Below are 19,816 nucleotides of genomic sequence, written 5' to 3'. Positions count from 1 at the left end.
AATACCCAACCACTGAACTATCCGAAATATATGTTGCTAGGATTCTTTTCACTTCATAAGTTATTGCCACACAAGGTGCGTGTCCTCCCAAATCCACTTCGGAATGCCAGAAGTCCGCCAACAGGTTTTCATTTTTATTGCCGAGCATGTGTGTGAGGCGGTTAGGAGAAACCACAACTCCCTCTGGTGGTGTTTTGAGTGCAGCATTGACGTTCGGTAAGATGTGCAACTGTTGCTCGAAGAACACCGTGGCGTACATTAATGGGCACGTTATGGAAAGCATGAGATTTCATCCATGTTATCCATTTTATATCAGTTGTTCTGATGAACAAAAATATCATCATTAATGATTCGGCCTAAGCTGATGTTTAATTTTGTCCCAAGTGAGGTGCCAGGAATGATGAATAGAGCCCAAAGAAAAAAAACATTATTTTATTGAACGCACAGTGCGTTGCTTCAGTTCTATTCTGTTTTCAGTTCACATTCCAGGATGTGCAATGTAAAGGACAGAGTCAAAGCACAGCCAACTTCAGCGCCACATCACTTATCACACGCGGCACCAATCAGTTTTAAAATGACAAATACCAGAGTTTAGGCATTAAAATAAAAACTAAGATAACCAATCAAGCAGAACTTGATGACAAATCATGAGAATTTTCTGATCCGAGGTAAAGTTAATTATTAGCTGACCTTTAACTTACCGGTAATATTGCCACAAAGGACACTCACACTCAAAGTAGTCTTTTCATTCATTGTGGAATAAATGTATATTTTAAAAATTCCATACAAACATGAGTTCATCAATATTTTCCCTCCACGTTTGCACATACAAAATGGAACTAGAAGGTCCTCTCTTCACGTTCAATCTGAGCACATCTGATTGCATTGGCGTTTGGAGTCTGTCGTGATGACTCCTGACAATGTCTTAGTGCGACTCCTGTAGCTCCAGTATGCATTGAAGTGTTGCCCAACACTGTAAGGTCTGACCAACAAGCTGCTACTTGTCACCACAGCGACAACCTGATTTGTCAAAATGCACAACTGTAACAAAAATGATTTGATACATTTGTCTTCAAAACCGCTCCAATAACTAAATTGAGAAACAATAAGGCATACATGTAACATACATGCATATATACACAGGACACGTGTGTTGGGGCATAAGACATTTTCTCATCAGTAAGGCTGTTTGAGATTCCGGGAGCTGACTTGCACTCAGCTGTCATCAGTTGGCTTCCACTTAAAGCCAAATGGTTGAGTGCAGCGCAAGAGAGCTCCACCAAGGCATGACATTATCTTGGAATGACGTGCTGGTTGTCTGGTGGGCCATGTCATACAAAATGTTCCAGTAACTGGAGGTCAGACGTTGGACATCCGTCGCCCCCGTGTGGCTCCGATTGATGCTCGCAGCCTTGGTTCTCTGGCCCTGAGTACAAAAATGGTAGGCATGTGTTGTTGATTCCTCAGACTGAGGAAGTGCTGCGTCCAGTTATGGGCTCAGCCGTACCTGTAGTGTTCATTGAAGTCAAGTCTGAAGCTGAGGAAGCGAAGACTCTCATCTGAGCTGGTGGTCAGCAGCACCAGGAACTGCTGGACAATACTCTGAGAAGAGCAGAAGGCACAGAGAAAATGACAAAGGGAACGGACAAGCAGTTGGGAGCAACATGTGGGAAAGCCTGCAACCTGGTAAAAGTGTGTGAGGATCCGGAGTTGGGAGCACATCTTTGGTATAGTTTCCTGAAACTCTCGAATCCTCTTCTTCTCCTCCGCTTCCTGTTCGGCAGTCACCCTCCACAGACCCTGAAAAACACACCAAGGTTCCTGGTCAGCGCGCGGAGCAGCTTTTCGGTGGTTTCTCTCTCTTGGCCGTCTCACCTCCTCCTCGTTCTGCTGCTTCTTCTCCTCGAACTGCAACTGGAGGGCTAGTTCCTCCAGCGCAGAGCGGTACAGGGAGTCCTGAGCATTCTGGAACTCGATAATTTGGTCAAATATGGCCCTCAGTTGGTTCAGAAGAGACTTCAAGAGATGGGTGGAAATCAAGTGTGACTAATTTTAGCAACGTCACACATTCCACATACAGTACTGCGGTATTATATATATTACCCTGCTGTTATTGTCCAGCAGGCACCGAGAGATGATGGTGTCGAGAAAGACTTCATGCGCAGCAATAATGTGATCGAGGTCCTGTGCTTGCTGGACTTTATTCCATAATTCATCCCAGGAACACTCCAGCACCTACGAAGACAAGATTGCAATGGAAAGCCTCCGCCCTATTAATAACGGTCACAGCTCAGTACAGTCTAGAGGGGTCCCTAGTTGATGGACTCATCTTGATTTAAAATGCCCTTTTAATGACGTGACTGCAATAGCCTCACTAAGGGCCTGACCTCAAAGGTGATGTAGTACTGCATCTGATGGATGAAGTGGACCATCTCGGACGCCAGGATGTGACACTGATGCAGCACGCCCGACAACTCTGGAAGGGAAGCGAGTGCCATAGATCAACTTCGTAAATGATGCGATTATTCAACCACTTTCATGGTGTTTACAAACCAGGCATAGTTTTGAGCAGCTTGGCGTTGCACATCTGTCCTTTCCAGATGTCGGTTAATATGTACTCCATTCTCTTGGCCCTCCACAGGAAGTTGAAAACACGCAGGTAGTGGCCCATACATTCCCTAGTAAACACCTGTTGTGCACAGCTTTATGAACACAAAAGCCAGACACACAACCAACTAACTGTGAACAACCACGTGAACGTGTTTACCGTAGCAATTGGTCCATCAACATGGTAGTCTAGACTGAATACATCCCAGCCAGTATCGCCAGGAGACACCTCCAGCAATCGCACATCCAGCCGCTTGAGGATCTCCACGTTGTCATACTGGGCGTTGGTCGCTCTGATGGCAGTCTCTAAGATACCTGTCAGGTTGTGCTGGTACAAAGTGGTGGCAGGTCTCGCCAGCTCTGGTCTGGGGGGTGGGGGGAAATGCAAGAACTTGAAAAATTGCAGCTGTCCAAATTCATCCCACTTAATGGCTCCTTTATTATTCAGAAGAAGCAGAAAAAAAGCAAGCACTACTTACTTGAGCAAATCCATGAGGTGTCTGATAAAGTCCCCCTGGCCCAACAGCAGGTATCTCCTCATGGCTTGCAGGTGCTCCAGCAGCAGGTAGTTCCGGTTGAGGACATCCAGCAGGTATTTACTGGTGTCAAAGTAGGCGGCGTCAATCTTCTCCTGAAATGCCCCCTCCAGGTCTGACAGCAGTTCTGCTGCTACAAGAGAGAAGGCTGGGTTGTTGTTTTCAGTGCCTCAAACACATGCGCAAACCGTTGCACACATTCACCCGCGGTCACTGATTAGATAGAACTCCAAAATAGGAGAATATTGCTCAGTGTTGATTGACGCTGTCAAAGAAGTACAGTATTGGCCCGAATATAAGACAGTGTTTTTTGCATTGAAATAAGACTGAAAAAGTGGGGGTCGTCTTATATTCGGGGTCTAGACATTATACCCATCCACGACGCTAGATGGCGCCAGATATCATCAAAGCGAATGCTGAACTTGACTCCCCAGGCCAAAGTCAACCCGTCACGAAGAATAAAAATAAAAGTAGCGGTAACACGAAGAAGAAAAATAAGAAATAGCGGTAAGAAAGAAAAAAATAATAGAAGAGATAACAGAAAATGGAGAAATGTAGCGACAATCTGGAGAAAAGTGGGTCGAAGATCGGCCAGGTTAACCGGCAGCTGAGGAGAAGTTATGATGTAATTTACATTTCAAAAACCAGCTATTCATTTACGAATGTGATCGCACTTTCGTTTACATATTTGAATGTTCAGATATTAAGATTTGAATGTGGCAAAATATCCTGCTTTTTCTCTCAAATATATTGTTTCATCATTTGTTTCAGATGTACTGTAATTATTTTCTGTATAAAAAATTATTTGGTGCTCAAAAAGTCATTTTTCAAACTTGAGTCTTTAAAAAGAGGGGGTCGTCTTATAATCAGGGCCGTCTTATATTCGGGCCAATACGGTAGTAGTCTCACCACTGGGTTGTCTCACGACACACTGGATTGTGCATTCATAGTTACGGGCCTGCAATGCACAATCTTTCACTCCTACCGAGACAGTCCACAGTGTTGAATGTCTTCTCAAAAGTGAGGACTCAATTGATACGTTGCAATTGCACCGACTGACATATTTAGTGTTGGAAACATTTTGTGGAACCATGGTCATGTGATTCCAATAAAATGGAGAGAGAGCCCTTCAAAGAGTGATCACGAGTCCCCCGCCTTCCCGCAAGGATACACAAGAGCAAATGTGGCAACCCCCTGGGTTCTTTCAAGCTGTGGTTCACATGCTTTTGCTCTTTCTAAATGTAATTTCCCCTCTTGTTTTATGTTAACGTATCAACAGATGTGTTAGTAAATCTCATTGGAAATGGTGCTTGGCACAGAGCACAATTTTGCTCTATCTCCGGACTTCCTGTGCTCAGGTTGCCATCTTACTAATTGTCAGCGTTCCAACTTTGCATCTCACTATAGCACCTGTCTAAAACTCATTTGGCGTTATTTATTATTTGAGTAGTCAATGTTATAAGATGCACCTGGTCATATTTTCCAATACAAAAATTATATTTCTCAAATAAAATTGAAACACCCGTCGGAATGAATACAGCCATAATAATCAGTACAGTGGTATCTTTTCCTTCAAAAACCCAAAGTGAACATGATCGTCTCCACTAATGTGGTTGCGTGAGATGGCCACAGGCACCAGAAGAACCGGTCAGCAGCAGATAAAGGTCTGCTGTGTGTTTTACCCCTTCTTTTGTTAGCAGTTTTGTCTTGGCAAAGTTCTGCAATACTAATGAGGCACACGTTACACCCTTCAACACAGACAGCAAAAGCTGCAAATCGCTGGGATGGCGTCATGAGCCGAGTGTGCCTCATTGGTAGAGAAGGCAAGGACATTGATCCGTAAGAGCATATCGTTTACACCCACCGGAATGTATCGACACAGAAATATCAAGATCTCTGAACAACTCCTACCATCTTTGGGTGTATCTGTAGATTTGGACGCTGGTGTGATTTTGCCTGGTGGCGTTCTGTCATGACAAACCTGGTGCAGGAAGTTGATGGATTTACCAATTAGCAGAACCTGCAGGGGGTGTCAATGACAAAGCGGCTGATGACAACACAACTGCCTGGGGATGAAAACTCAGCACGGGGATTTGAAACCAACGGGTGTGTATACCTTACGAGCCTGGTCCATGGTGATGAACGAGGGGATCATTGACTTCCTGAGAGAGTACTTGTCGTGCCACAAGCGATCGGTTTTCACATTTGGATCGGATGCCACAAAGAACTACAAACAAGGATACACACAAAAGCGCAGTTAGTTCATGCACAACTCAGTCTGCTTTTCCAGTTGTGTCTGCATGCACCTCATGGTAAGTGTCTTCAAGCTCTCCATCATAGATCCACCGATACAAGAAGTTGAGGATGGGGTGCGACACCAGGCTGAGGATGTGTTGCACCAGCGCCCTCATCTGTGGGTCTCCCGTTTTCCCATAGGCGTGCACTGCTGAAGCCAGCTCCCCACCTTTCCGGCCTGACACCAACACAATGCCAACTGACATACTAAAAAAGACCCAAATCGGAACGAGTCACAGCACAATCCACACGCCAACGCTACCTTGACAGAAGTCGACGAGGGCGGCAAGTGTTTTGAGCCGGACTTTGGGGTCATACATCCAGACCAGGAGTCTTCTGAGGGTCAGATTGTTCTCTGTACACACGTTGACTCCCTGGTCATCCTCTACCTGCATCTAAAATGTACATGCAGGTCAGCAAACAGCAGCGTGTCAGCTAATAGTGTTCACTAAATATGCGTCCCAATCAGCTTTCACACCTGAGAGTGGAGGACAGACAGGAGTCTGTAGTATTCCTTCAGCTCCTGGTGGAGCGATGCACAGAAGCTCTGGGCCGTAGCGGGAGGAAAGACGTTGGACAAATTGCTTTGGTTTGTGTGGAGGTCAACTGCAAGTGAAGGATGACCATTACAAAAACACACCTGGCCAACGAGTCCAAAAGCCCGGTCGAGACTCCTGGCGTCTGTGTACTTGCGGACTTTATTGTGGAGCCAGCCAAGCTCAGAAAGTCTACTGCTGGTGTCCCTCAGGGATTTGCTCACCATCACCTGGTGAGGCGCAACACGAGACACAGAAAACAATGACGCAAAATGGCTAGCTCACATCTTATACTTTGCCAAACCCAGTTTTAATGAAGGTGGCACGTTGTGTTCAACATTAAAACAGAATACAGTACAACTCTTTGCAAATCATTTTCAACCTATATTTTATTGTACACGTGAAAAAAAACAAGATATTGAATGTTCAAATGGATAAACTTGAATGTTTTTGGTAAATAATCATTCTTTTTTTTTTACGGCTGCAACACGTTCCAAAAAAAGCTGGAACGAGGTCATGTTTTCCACTGTTCCACATCACCTCTTCTTTCAACAACATTCAATAAATGTTTGGGAAGTGAGGACACCGAGTGTTGAAACTATGGAGGTGCAATTCTTTCCCATTCTTGTTTGATTTCCAGCCTCAGCTGTTCAACAGTCCAGGATCTCCGTTGTCGTATTTTCTACGCTTCATAATGCGCCACACATTTTCGATGGGAGACATGTCTGGACTGCAGGCAGGCCAGTCAAGTACCTGCACTCTTGTACAACAAAGTCAGCATCTTGGTACTTTCACAGTGGTGTAAGTTACCCATGCCATTGGCACTAACACAGCCCCACACCATCTCAGATGCTGGCTTTTGAACCTTGCGTCCATAAGAGCGCAGATCCTTTTGCCTGGAGGATAACACATAGAACATTTCAAATGTGGACTTGTCGGACCACACAACACTTTTCCACTGTGCATCAGTCCATGTTAGATGAGCTCGGGCACAGAGAAAATGGTAGCTCCTCTGCATGTTGTTGATAAATGGCTTTTGTTTGCATAGTAGAGTTTTAAGTTGCACTTACGGATGTTGCGCCGAACTGTATTTAGCGATATCAGTTTTCTGAAGTCTTCATCAGCCCATGTGGTGATATTCTTTCCACGTTGATGTTAGTTTTTGATGCAGTGCTGCCTGAGGGATTAAGTTCACGGGCATTCAATGTTGATTTTTGGCCTTGTCGCTTCCATGGCGTGATTTCTCCAGATTTTCCAAACCTTTTGATGTTATTATGGACATTGGTGTTGAAATCTCTAAATCCCTTGTAATTGCACGTCGAGGAACATTGTCCTTCAACTGTTTTACGATTTTCTCACGCCGATGCTCACAAAGAGCTGAACGTCGCCCCATCTTTGCTTGTGAATGAGTGAACAATTCAGGGAAGCTCCTTTTATACCTTATCATGGCACCTACCTGTGAGCCTTTGTTCACTTATGAGATGGTCCAAACAGGTTGAGCATTCCTCAACTTTTTTTTCCACCTGTCCAAGCTTTCTTTGGACCTCGTTTCAGCAATAAAATTCGACGTGAATGATTACTTGCTAAAAACAATACAATTTATCAGTTTGAACATGACATATCTTGTCTTTGTAGTGCATCCAATTAATTCTCGGTTGAACATGATTTCCAAATCATTGCATTCTGTTTTTATGTATGTTTAACACAACGTCCCAAATTGATTGGAATTGGGTTTGTACATGAACACCATGAGCACAGAGGAGAGACGGGCCAAGGTCAATGTGGCTCTTTGCCAAAGAGCTCCCTATTGATCTGTTGCTGCTTTACGGTCAACCCAGATTGTCTGCATCTCAAATCATGTACTGGATGGTGTGGCTTTTAAGGGTTGCAGGTTGTCAACACCCCAAAATCTGCTCAAAATAATTTCAATCGTTGAAAACTTTCGTGGGGACAGCCTCAGTGACGCACTACACTTGGATTCGTGGTGTTGTGCTCATCTTACTTACGGTACCTTGCTGTCTATTCTGTAACAATTATCTTGGGTGCTCATCTTGATGAACTTGCCATCGATCCCCTGGAATACATAGAGGATGTCCCGCACCAGTGCCGCCTCGCTCACCTCGCCTACAGCAGACAAAGGATGACCAAATAAAAAACAATAAGCACAGAGGATTTACATTTGCATTGCGGTTCAATGTGCCATCTTGAGACGTCAGAGTCAGACCTCATCCAAGGCTACCCGGTTCCTTTTCATCAAACTGTCTGCACAAAACAATCTCAAAGAGTCCACTGAAATTAATCCAAATTGTCCCATATGGGAACCCACCAGCGGCATCACCATCCTGCCGAGGGCGGACTGCTCTGGTGTTGGGATGCGACGGTCCAAGGGGTGGCCGAATGGTGGCGGGGCCCAGAGCTGAGGAGGGGGAAGAGCTTGCAGGAAGAGCCCAGGCCAGTCGAGACCCCAGAGGGGGAGCCACTCCCGCCGCAGACTGGGGAGGATGACTGAAACGCCCAGATATCAGAGTTGCCATTAATTTGGTTTCAATTGCAGACTTGGTAAGCTCAGGAAATGCTTGCTAAAAGCAACCAGTAACTGTTTCATTGTTACTTTGGATGAATACCATCAAATGGTCTTCTGATCCCACAAAGGTGCGACATGCAGCATAAAAGAGTGTTTTTTTACTGGTTGGTCTTCACAAGTAACTCTGTAGTCTACCAGAGCATCTCATCTTGTCTCTGTCTAACCCAGGGGTCGACAACCCAAAATGTTGAAAGAGCCATATTGGACTAAAAAAACAAAAAACAAATATGTCTGGAGCCGCAAAAAAATTAAAAGCCTTAAAATGAAGGCAACCCATGCTGTATGTATATATATTAGCTATATTAGCCTACTATCAAAATGACTAAGTTGACTACAAATACACAATGAGCCTTCATGATTAAATGTTTTTTTTCCCCTGCAGTGCATCCTGGAGAGCAGGCGTGCCCAACTTTTTCGATCAACCAGCCTCCCGAGATCGACCCATTACCGCACGCTCGCATACGCACATACTTACACATGCATGCCATTATGGGCAAAAGCCAAACGGCCGCTAAAATGAACGAGGCATGGGACGCACTTTTGCAGCACGTTAACTATCGTAGCTCACGTGTACCGTTTAAAAATGCTTCTCTCGGTCCTCCAGATTTCCATTCTTTGCCAGTACCCTCGGTGAATTGGACATGAAAGGCCGGTTCTTTTTTTTTTTTTTTTTTTTAAACAAGAGCCACCTGCCTGGCATCCAGTCCTGCTTATAGAAACGTGTGTCGCAGGCTATGATGCAAATCTTCATTGACAGAAATGTTGAAATGTAATATTTATTCTATACATTTTTACAGCATTAGAAAACATTAAGAATGTGTGTCATATTTGTCCTCCTACAGAAACCATATTAAAACAAAAAATATATTTTCCTCCCTCAACTTTTTCCATTTTCAAACAATTTTGAAAAAGCTCCAGGGAGCCATTAGGTCGGCACCAAAGAGCCGCAGGTTGCCGATCCCCGGTCTAATCATTGCATTTGTTTGATGTTCCTCAAACATTAAAGAGGGAAAAATGTGCAAAAAGAATTTGAGAGGGGGGCAAATAACTTTACACGGCACTGTACTCAAGTTGACCGGTGTAAAATCAATGAGATCTGAGTATGAGATGACAAAAGGCTTTTAATCCATGTGTCTATGAAAAAAAAAATTAAAAATCAGTTATTTGTCTGCACAAGTCTCACCCGGCCAAAAGTGACTGCGGTGTTGGCGTGGGTCCGTTGAGTGCGTACACTCCGAGACTTGAGATCCCACTGGTGGCCATGCTGGCTGACAAGCCGCTGCTCCTCTCCCCGTAGCCAAGGGCCAGACTCTGGGGCCGGGCGCAGTAGAACGGAGTGGAATGGGCATCTCTCGGGAGAGCCTGGGCAAAAAGAGCCCCATAGTTTCCAACCTGGAAGGAGAGACAGTATTGTTATTATTCGACTATAACAGTGGAAACATCAAGTGCAGACTAGCCAGAAAAGTAGTCGCACCCTGCTGGAGGGCTTGCGGGGATCTTCAGAGAGGCTAAGTAGCAAGTAGAGAACAGACCAGCGATGCTTCAGTACACCCTGTCAAACATAAAGGACAAATATTCAAAAGCATGAACAAACGAACATTTACAATGTCATCCCAGACTTTAATCAGTTGAATTGGACAAAACGATTGTCAAATGGCGAGTAACCAACTACCAACTTGCTGCAACAACAAACAAAACTGACTACTTGGTCCCCAACTTTTTTCCGGTGAGGGTCACATAACTTTACGCTTCTCTGACGGGGGGCCGGGGTCGGTTTGTAACAGAAAAAGTGTGACTGCAAGAGTACCTAAACATAAAAAAGTATTGTTTTGCAGAAACCCACACAAAATCAAATAACCTTTTCTGGATTTTTCACCGAACAAAAGTCAGGAAATAAATAATAACACTATTAATGAAATAAATAAAAACTAAATAACCCTCACTGGGTTCTTCACAGAAAAAAGCCCAGAAATAAATTACGCAATTTACGAAATAAATAATAATCAACTTTGCCCTGATAAAGTTTATGCATGACACCACAACCTTCATGACAGAATCCCAAGTTCATAATTTGCAGCACAGTGCTTGCTGGTGAATTAGGCAGTGAATTTGAAACCCCGTTCTTCCATCTCCCGGTTCATGCGTCCTATTAGAACCCCGAGAGGCGCCCACCATACTCAGATCCCCGTCAGTTGTGTTGCTGGCCAGCTTTGACCAGTCCAGGTCTAACTCAGCCATAGTTTGGTGTACTTTGCCGAAAATATCCTCCCTCGTTGTCGTCCCTTTGAGACTTTGGAGGGCTGCCAGCTCCTCGCACATCTCAAAGTTTGCGTTAACTCTACGAATAAAAATGAGCAGTCGCGCTGTGTCCTGCATGTCCGTGGTCTCATCCAGTGCTCATGAAAATAATTCAAATTCTTTCGTCTTCTGCTGCAGCTGGGCATGTCCATTACCCGTGATTTCTTCGATCTGGTCATTGTACTCGCTGACCGACCCGCGGTATTAAAGATGTCTTTCTTCTCGGGACACACCTGCTGCGTGACAGCATTCATGCATGCGTGTGTGTGTGTGTGTGGGGGGGGGGCTTTTGGGGAAGGCTTTTGTGTTCACCTAAGAAAATCAGATTTCAAATTACAATGAGGTCAATGAGGAAGCTTAACAACAGAATTCAATAATGTATTTGTACAGGAGGGCGAAATCTAAAGGACGTACTAATTAAAAAAAGAAGACATAATTGTTTCTTAATTGGCATGTTTTAAGGTTTTAACTACTATGAATAAAATGTTTTTCTTCCATCACTCTTGGTTTTATTGGATTGTTAAAAATCTCCGCTTTTTTGTGTCACCCTTGTACACAGTCACCGTACATCAGGGGTGCCCAAACGTTTTGGACCGAAGATCTACTTTTCGATCAACTAACCTCCCGGGATCTACCCTTACCGGCACACGCGCGCGCACACACACACACGCACACACATGCACGCCATGATGAGAAACAGCCTGAAACTGAAGCATGCGATGCACTTTTGCAGCCTGTTAACGATCGTAGCTCACACGTACCGTTTTAAAGTGCTTCCCTGGGCCCTCCTAGATTCCTATTCTTTGCCCGTGCCCTCGGCGAATTGCACACGAAGCAAACTCTGAATGAGAATAATGACGATAAAAGATAGAGCGCAACAGCTCTGATCACAAGCTGCAATTGCAGACTGCTGAGCACTAAGAACTTCCGGTGACGTAATCACGCGCCACCGTAAATTCAAGATTTACCTGCTTTGTTTGATTGAAAAAAAAAATTTTGGGGTGAAAATGAGACTGATGGGATGATTAGGGTGCAGTGTACATTAATATATTACTAACATGTACAAAGACACACAAATGGTTGTTCGTTTCTTTTCTCCTCGACACTCCTCGGATCTACTTGGGACCTGTCTTAGATCTACCGGTAGATCAGGATCGACCTAATGGGCACCCCTGCCGTACATAAACCTACAACGCAAAATTACTGTCACTGATAATCAATAAATAACAAGGTGAATGCAAATAATTTCTACTGCATTGGGAAGGAATAAATTAACAACAAAAAACTCCATAATTATTAACTATTTACAAAAAATAAAATAAAAAGCCCTGTACCCATGCTGGGTATGCATTCAAATGATACAACTATTGCAGTTTTTGCTGTGAACCTTGCCAAAACACAAAGAACAGCAAAACTGAGAATCATGAGACCGTCTCAACAAGCTTCACTGGAATGCTTATGTCACTTGCAGCTGGGTAGTCGGTAGATTGAGGCGGGACACCGTCGCCTCAGCTAGCGATAGCAAGTTTCACGGTATAACTAAAAATACATCATGGTATGTGGTGATATAAAATGGCCTGTAATGTGATTGAAAACTTTTTCCAAATCGCCCAGCACTGTCCCCGTTTAACCTGGGACCTTGGGAATCACATTTTGTGCCATATTATGGACGAAAACAAGTGGATTTTTCTGCTTAACTCATTTTCTACATTCGCAATATTCATCAGAATGCCATGTTCAGACTACTAAGATAAATAAAATCTATCTATCTAATAAGATAAAATAAAGGATATCTTATCTTATCTTATCTTATCTTACTAGGCATCCTACAAGTCTGAACACTGCTCTCCAGGACCTGAGTTTGACGCCTGTGCTCTAATCCAGGGGTGCCCAAGATGTCGATCGCGATCGACCGGTAGCTCGCAGACTAGTCCCAAGTCGATCGCGAGGGGTGTAGCGGGGAAAAACAAACAATCAAACAAAAAAACAACAACCCAAAACATTTATGTGTCTGTGTGCGTGTTATTAATATGATATAGTTTTGTGTTAGTGCACACTGCACCCTGAGCATCCTATCATTCTCCCTTTCCCAAAAGGTATTTTCAAAATAAAATAAAATTAAAAGTCACCTTTAACCTACGGTGGTCCGTGACCTGCATCACCGCAAGTTGTTAGTGGTCAGCAGTCTGCAATTGCAGCTTGTTATCAGAGCTGTTGCGCTCTCTCTTTTCTTGTTGTTATTATTCGCATTCAGAGTTTGTTTCATGTACAATTCACAGAGGGTACTGGCAAAGAATGGGAATCTGGAGGGCCGAGAGAAGCATTTGAAAACGGTACACGTGAGCTACGATAGTTAACACGCTGCAAAAGTGCGTCCCATGCCTCCGCGTCAGGTCTCGACCAAGGTTGGCAATGATTTCCTTTCAACAAACCCACAAACTCTTGTGTCTACTTTATTTGTCTGTTTCGTTCATCTTAGGGACCGTTATGGCTGATGCTCATCATGGCATGTGTGTGTAAGTGTATATGTAAGTGCGAGTGTATGCGCACGTGTGCGGTAGGTAACAGGTCAATCGCGGGAGGTTGGTTGATCAAAAACTATATCTTCGGTCAAAAAAGGTTGGGCACCCCTGCTCTAATTAGTCGATTAATACTGACCACTGTTAGTGACTATCAAAATAATCGCTTGTGGCACCCCTACTGTACAGTATATGGGAATGTGCCAGTAGACAGTACTAACCTGTGTCTGCAGTTTTCTATGCAGCTCTGAGAAGAGAGCAGCGTCGGCCTCTCGCCGCTGCTTCAGCACTGTAGAGTAAGAAAACAAGTTAATAACTGAAGCGGTAAACATGGCTGCAAACTAGCTGTTTCACTTTGTTCTTCATTTACAAATCTGCTGAAACTCTGAGTAATTTTAGAAAGTGCCAGTGACGACATGCAATACAACATCACCTCAAAGCTTGCCAGACAATCTGTGCTTAATAAACATGTCATACTGTAAATGGAGTGCTATTTTTACATGAGAGCTTTGATTGATTGTTTTCCAACTAATGGTACAACGCAGGCAACTTTGATGGGACGGCTGGGAATTTACTCTGATAGTGTTTCAGCATTTTCTGTAGAGTGCAACATAAAAAGCTTTCGTACATCTCAAAAAGCACTTGACAGCGTTAGAGACTAGACACTGAAGCTAAAATGAGTAACACTGCTGTGTTGTTATTTACAGATAGTTTTGGGGAAACCTCGACTTACATTCCTTCTTGATCTTCTCCGTCACCAGGAATTCATCCCGTTCAATAGTGGGAGCGTAGTTACTGCCAATGACTCGCACTGCATACTGGAACTGTTGGGCAACTTCAGCTGACCAGATAAATAAATAGTGACGAATTAGTCACAAAAAACTTTTACAGGATAGTCACATTGTTCGCTCCTGAAAATATAACGTTGGAATCGTTTGCCTGTTTATGTTTACATGTCATTGACATTTATAGTTGCCGATCTGCTCTAATAATGCAAATGTTCCACTTGCCTGCATGCAAGCCATGATGTCGTGGCATGGAACCGGCTAAATTTATTTTAAGGGTTTCCCTACTAAGAAAAGCTATTAAACGCACAGACATCTTAAGACATATAGCATATAAATAATACTAATGCTACTACTACTAATAATAATGAGTGACCGTAATACTCTGACGTATTTCATCATTCGGACAACGGGACACCCAACGTATGCATTGGGAAATGACTAGAATGTTGTCAGAAAGTGTGTCATCTGACAGAGAAGCGATCAAATTAATGTACCGAAAGATTACAAACAAACATTCAGAATAAGTGAAAATCTTGGTTATGCGGCGACATAGTCATAAATTTGAATGAGGTTCTGATTCGAGTTGTGCCAATGTACCTTCGCTTTTCCCCGTAATTCTACAGCAGAGGCTCTGGAGAAGCACGTTGGGTGATTTCTGATCAAGGGTCGCCATTCTATCCGAGTCTCACGTTCCGTGTGGTGTAAAATGCGAATATATGTCACTGTGTATATCGCAGAAATGCATTCAACCGCCCATTACTAGCAACGCCATTTTGCCAAAGTAAATCAAGCTCGCGTTAAGACAAAAAAAAAACTAAAACAAATGGACCACACTTGGAGCGAGAGCTTCAAAGTAAGAAGTATTATGTACTTTCCACAGATACCGTTATTTTTCAATTAAATATTAAACATATAGAACACTACTAGAGTGATTAATAATAACATTCAGAAAATTCACAAGCAAGTTCAATCATAACAGTCACGTTTACAGAGTTCGGGTAAAACCTTATATTGAAAATAACCGGATATTGATTTACTTGACAGTTACTTTAACGCTTCGCTGTTCAACATAACCCGCCGAAAAGGAGGAAACGCGAGACGGACGAACGTGGGAAAATATTTCCGTCTCGAAACATTAAATTAAAATTGCACAGCAAAGTAATGTTCTTACCCATGTAGCCTCTCCGTATTTGAAACTACTGTATTGTTAATTATTTCGTTAAATAATTTACGTTATAATTAGTAGTTCAATATAGTGTTTCGTACAATACTGCCTCACCGAACCCCTGAAAAGAAGTCAGTCACTATCGAAGGTAAATGACTGCAAAATTGGGCAGGCAAGGAATTGAAAGACAGAGAGAGATGCAGAGGCGGAGCTACACTATTTTTCCCTTGGACTGGCGAAGGCTGTCTCAAGGTGTCCGCAAAAAACAACTTGTGAATATCATTATCAACAGTCAACATCCATATTATATTGAATTATTGAATTTTTATTGCATTTGCACGCAGTTATTGTGCTCACAGTTACCCACACTTCATAAATAAAAATTGATGGGGTGGGGTGGGGATGAGTTGTCCAGTCAGACATCTGTTTTATACTCAGGCTGGCATTCCTTAATTCCCGAATAAATGCATTGTATGTTTCCATATTGTGTTTATGAATTGTACTCAATATTTTTGTCAAAATCTGAGACCAATCCTATGTTTTCATAAAACAAGTTTTGAAATTGTTCAATTATTTGAGGTGAAATGCTAATACAATTGCAACATATCTTTTAGATATCTTCTGTTGTGCCAGTTCCTTCACATTGAATCACAATTGTATTCTGCCATTTATTAGTTAACATTTCAAATCGGGCGCTGCTAATGTCAAGTTGAGCATCCTTTTCAGCTACAGTAGCTGACATGTGCAAGTAATTTTCGCGAAGCAGTTGTATAAACTTTAAACCAGTAGAGGGTGCTAATCGACAAATAACAGTTTTATATATAGGGGCCAAAGAAGCATAATGAACAGTTTTCAAGACGTGCGCCACCCTGACGTGTCAATTATCATGTCAATTATCTCTAGTGGCACCTGACGGGTCCAAGCAGTTGACAGAGCTGGCACCCTCCCCCCACCCTCACCCCGAAAACCACCAGCCACCCTCCCTCTGGCTCCGCCAGTAGAGAAGGAGGGGGCGACAAGAGCGAGGCACAGAGAGAGCAAAAGTTATTTCACCAGTTCAAAAACATAATTGAAAACACCGAGTGAAGAAAGAAAACTACTGCTGGTCTTCTTTTTTGTTCACTCGTTTAGTACTTCGTTTTATTTTAATTTGTTCACTTTTGTCATTTGCTGGGACCGAATTCCGCACCAACAGCACGCGAAAGCGCATGCGCAAACACCTGGCTGCGCGTGACGCCCATTAGAGGAAAGCTCCTTTGTCGAACGCGCGAGGAAAGGAGATTAGAAAAGTACAGTAAACGTCCGCAAGCAACAGAGAGGTGTTACAACGTCGTTTGGCTCCGTCCAGCCATACAGTTCAACTTTTAGCCACCTTTTCTCCTCCTTCCAGGTGAGCGCCACTGAGCATTTTTTTCCAGTCCGAGACGAAGAGAAAAGAGAAAAGTAATGGACCCGGGTGGAGAATTAAGAACAAGCTAGCGCCGTCCGTGCGGAGAGCGAGACGGGAAGAAGAAGAGAAAAAGAATTTGACGGGCTGGACAGAGGGACAGGATGGGGCTGGATCTCAGCACTCTCCGGACCCTCATCAGCAGATATGTAAGCCATCAGTGTATTGCCGTTTCTTTCAACACACACTAACTAAACCGCACTTGAACATATACAGAGCAACACTGATACTTTCTACCGCTCATTTCGGATTAAGTTTCACTCGAGAAAGGAAAACACAAAAAGGTATATAGGAAACTGTTCTGGGAGCAAACCTTGTCGTTGACTTAAACTGGACTTGTTTTCAACTAAAATTTTTAATACTGTCACTTGAAAGTACAGTATTCGTTTTCGGTTCAGTGGAATTGCAGTCTGGCGGAAGTTAAATTCGTAAAAAGGGTATTTAATTAGATGTTCAACAAACACTGTCATGACCAAGCAGCCGCACGCGGACCTGAAAACCAAACTCTTCAGATCCAAGTGCCCAATTCCACTATATGTTTTTTCTTGGGGTGGGGGGTTGTCTAGATGCTTGCATTGTAAACACATCCATGTCAAATGTGTGTCACTTAAAAAATAAATCTCCCATTTGTGTGAAATAATCACCTCAGAAGTTAGCAAGTGCGTTGATGCACCCTTTTTAGCAACTGGTCTGTATATTTAGACAAGTTACAACTTGCTCAGAGAAGCATCCGGCTAGTCACAAAGTGCAGGTTATCATGCTCAAGCAAGACATACCCTAGTTATAAAGTCCCATAATAATTACATTTCTTAGAGCATAAATCCACTTTTTTTGAAAATGTAAATTGTTTCGATATATAGTATGTTACAAAACAAATTCTTATTTCTCGGAAAAGTGAGGGTATGCAAACCAGTCTCAGATATTTTGTGACATCTCCCATTTGAGAAGGACTACAAATGGAACAGTCACATGAATTATGTAATCCACTTGTTTTGCCCCTGCTAGCCAAATCGATGGGCTGCAATGGATCCACTATCCTGTATGGCTCTTGCATTATGCCCCACTCTAATGTGTTGCGCGAACGAGCTCTGCTCATATGAGTCAGAGAGCTCCTTGCTCAGCTGAGGCTTAGGTCCGGCCTCCCAACTGTTGCTAATGGGCAATAAAATGAAATCCCTGCTGCATGGTATCTGAAATGGAGCTGCGTAGTAGGATGCAGGATGAGATGACTGTGACTGATTGGTTGCGGGATGCTGATGAGGTCTGCCGGTGTAATTGATCTGGATAACAGCTCAAGACAAAGTGGCTTTAGGCTAAATTGATTGTAATACCAGTGCATGTACAGTAATACGAAATTTGAATATTTTATTTTGGTTTAGGAGCTTTTATCTCTTTGTCAGCAGTGTACTCTCATGAAATATAAGTCAACACATGGGAGAGGGCAAGCTAATGAAGAATTATCCCCTGAACCACATATATATGAAAAAGGTCATCTGGAAAATAAGTTGGATTTTTTTATGTTGAAACCAGGGCAGTTTGTAATTGTGTGTGTGTGTTTACTATAATTCAGTTACAAATACAATACGTCTTGCTCACTCACTGCCCTGTTAGAACATAGCAGTAACTCCAATTGCTGCCATCTCTCATAAAATGGAAAGAGTAGAAGATGGTTATGTAAGATCACTTCTCAAGTGTAATGTACACTGTAATCTCTGTCGGCGCAGAATGACAATAAAATGTGACAAGTATGAATTCACTTGTGGTCCAGTCATGCCGCCGGCTCACTTCCTCCCATTTATCCAACAGTATCTTCCGCTGTAACGGTCTTAACAAGACCATTTGGGAAGGTTTTAAATGTAGAGTCCAACAGTTTTGAGGCCTTGCTGATGACCTTGTTCACCTTTACATTTAATAATCCTCCTTTAATTTTGTAACGACTCCACAGGAATAGAACAATTTTAAAATCTTGTACAATGACTCAAAATGTTTCTCAGTGAACCACCCTCAAAGAATGATACATAATTGCAACAGGAGTGGGCTTTAGTGTGTAAAATATCATGACTGCCCCGCCTCTGTGTTGAGGTGTGTGTGCATCTGCAGCCAAGCAACATTCCTCTGCCACTGACTAATCGCGATTCTTGGACAGGAAGCAAAATATCCTCCTTCTGCTTGGGGATTAAAGGGTTACTGGTGTTCACTACCCTCACACACTTAATCTGGTAGAGGAATCTGAGACAATCATTGGCCTTCTGCTGCTTGTATTCCACCTGTTGCACCTTGCAGTTGGCACAAAGTTTTCAACATGAAAAGAAGCTACAGTAACGGGGATATCTTTGTCCCTCAGTTTCGATGACGCCATACACCACGGGGTAGGGAATGGAGTTGTAGCTTTGTGAGGTGGAGGCCAATGGTTTACATGCACTCCTTGGCGCTGTCTGCTTGTCAATAATTCATGAGCAGACAAGATGATAGTACTTGTGGAGTCTCCTAATCTTTTATGGTGTGTGTATGTGTGCGTGTGGGTGTGTGGGTGTGTGGGAGGGGATGGACTATGGGGTGCTTTGGGAGACACTAGAGTGCTTCAGGCCAATCTATTGGGTCACATGAAGAGCAGGTAAATGCAGCCGCAATGGACCCTATTTTCGGAGAGCGGCACACTCATTTTTGTGCCGGAGAAAGTGTAGTTTACTGTGTTTGGGTTTTTGATAGAGTGTGTTGTGCCTTGCTGGGCGTTCCGGTGGACTGAGAGCATTTTCTATTACACGCCCATGGTGCCCCTGACAATTTGGTAACAAAGTGGACTAGTATTTAGACGAGCTAAAAGCAGTTCTAAGTTGTAGCACAGGTGGAGTTGACCGAGGTGCAGGCAGGTCGCGACAAAGGTCGCGGGCCGTACTGGAGCCTATCCCAGCTGTCTTTGGGCAGTAGGCGGGGGACACCCTGAACTGGTTGCCAACCAATCACAGGGCACACAGAGACGAACAACCATCCGCGCTCACACTCACACCGAGGGACACGTTGGAGTGTTCAATCATCCTGCC

The 19,816-nt window shown here is 43.4% G+C and overlaps 2 protein-coding genes across 13 annotated transcripts in view; one reads left to right on the top strand and one right to left on the bottom strand.

Moving 5' to 3' along the window:
* Positions 1–416: 416 nt before the first annotated feature.
* tubgcp3 (tubulin gamma complex component 3) lies at positions 417–14,945 on the bottom strand. 3 transcript variants are annotated; one of them, XM_086127077.1, is made up of 22 exons: positions 14,761–14,945; positions 14,109–14,216; positions 13,597–13,664; positions 10,033–10,110; positions 9,742–9,950; positions 8,301–8,479; positions 7,986–8,098; positions 6,079–6,204; positions 5,917–5,985; positions 5,701–5,833; positions 5,450–5,616; positions 5,260–5,370; positions 5,055–5,163; positions 3,087–3,276; positions 2,768–2,972; positions 2,554–2,689; positions 2,388–2,476; positions 2,104–2,235; positions 1,876–2,016; positions 1,684–1,800; positions 1,508–1,602; positions 417–1,426 (listed from the first exon to the last, which is right to left on the bottom strand). In XM_086127077.1, the coding sequence occupies exons 1-22, from the start codon at positions 14,834–14,836 to the stop codon at positions 1,360–1,362; spliced, it is 2,718 nt and encodes a 905-aa protein (XP_085983203.1). In that variant the 5' UTR covers positions 14,837–14,945; the 3' UTR covers positions 417–1,359. The 3 variants fall into 3 exon arrangements, with proteins under 3 accessions (XP_085983203.1, XP_085983184.1, XP_085983194.1); XM_086127058.1 differs by having other exon boundaries at positions 1,508–1,800; XM_086127068.1 differs by having other exon boundaries at positions 1,508–1,800; positions 3,087–3,273.
* Positions 14,946–16,566: 1,621 nt separating this feature from the next.
* The window catches only part of atp11a (ATPase phospholipid transporting 11A), a 45,132-nt gene continuing 41,882 nt past the window's right edge, over positions 16,567–19,816 (top strand). For 9 of the 10 annotated variants that reach the window (XR_015102655.1, XM_086126988.1, XM_086126996.1 and 6 more), the window contains exon 1: positions 16,578–16,924. Coding sequence is in view for 9 of the 10 variants with exons in the window: in XM_086126988.1 (XP_085983114.1) it covers positions 16,880–16,924 (45 nt within the window). In the remaining variant the exon portion in view is untranslated. Of the gene's footprint in view, positions 16,925–19,816 lie in introns of all 10 variants that reach the window. The other variant, XM_086126978.1, reaches the window with a different exon arrangement.

Source organism: Hippocampus guttulatus, chromosome 1 (genome assembly GCF_054856545.1).
Source record: "Hippocampus guttulatus isolate MCC_2025c chromosome 1, RoL_Hgut_1.0, whole genome shotgun sequence".
NCBI lineage: Eukaryota > Metazoa > Chordata > Actinopteri > Syngnathiformes > Syngnathidae > Hippocampus > Hippocampus guttulatus.
Note: the sequence above shows the minus strand (reverse complement) of the source record. Positions and strands in the feature narration are given on the sequence as shown.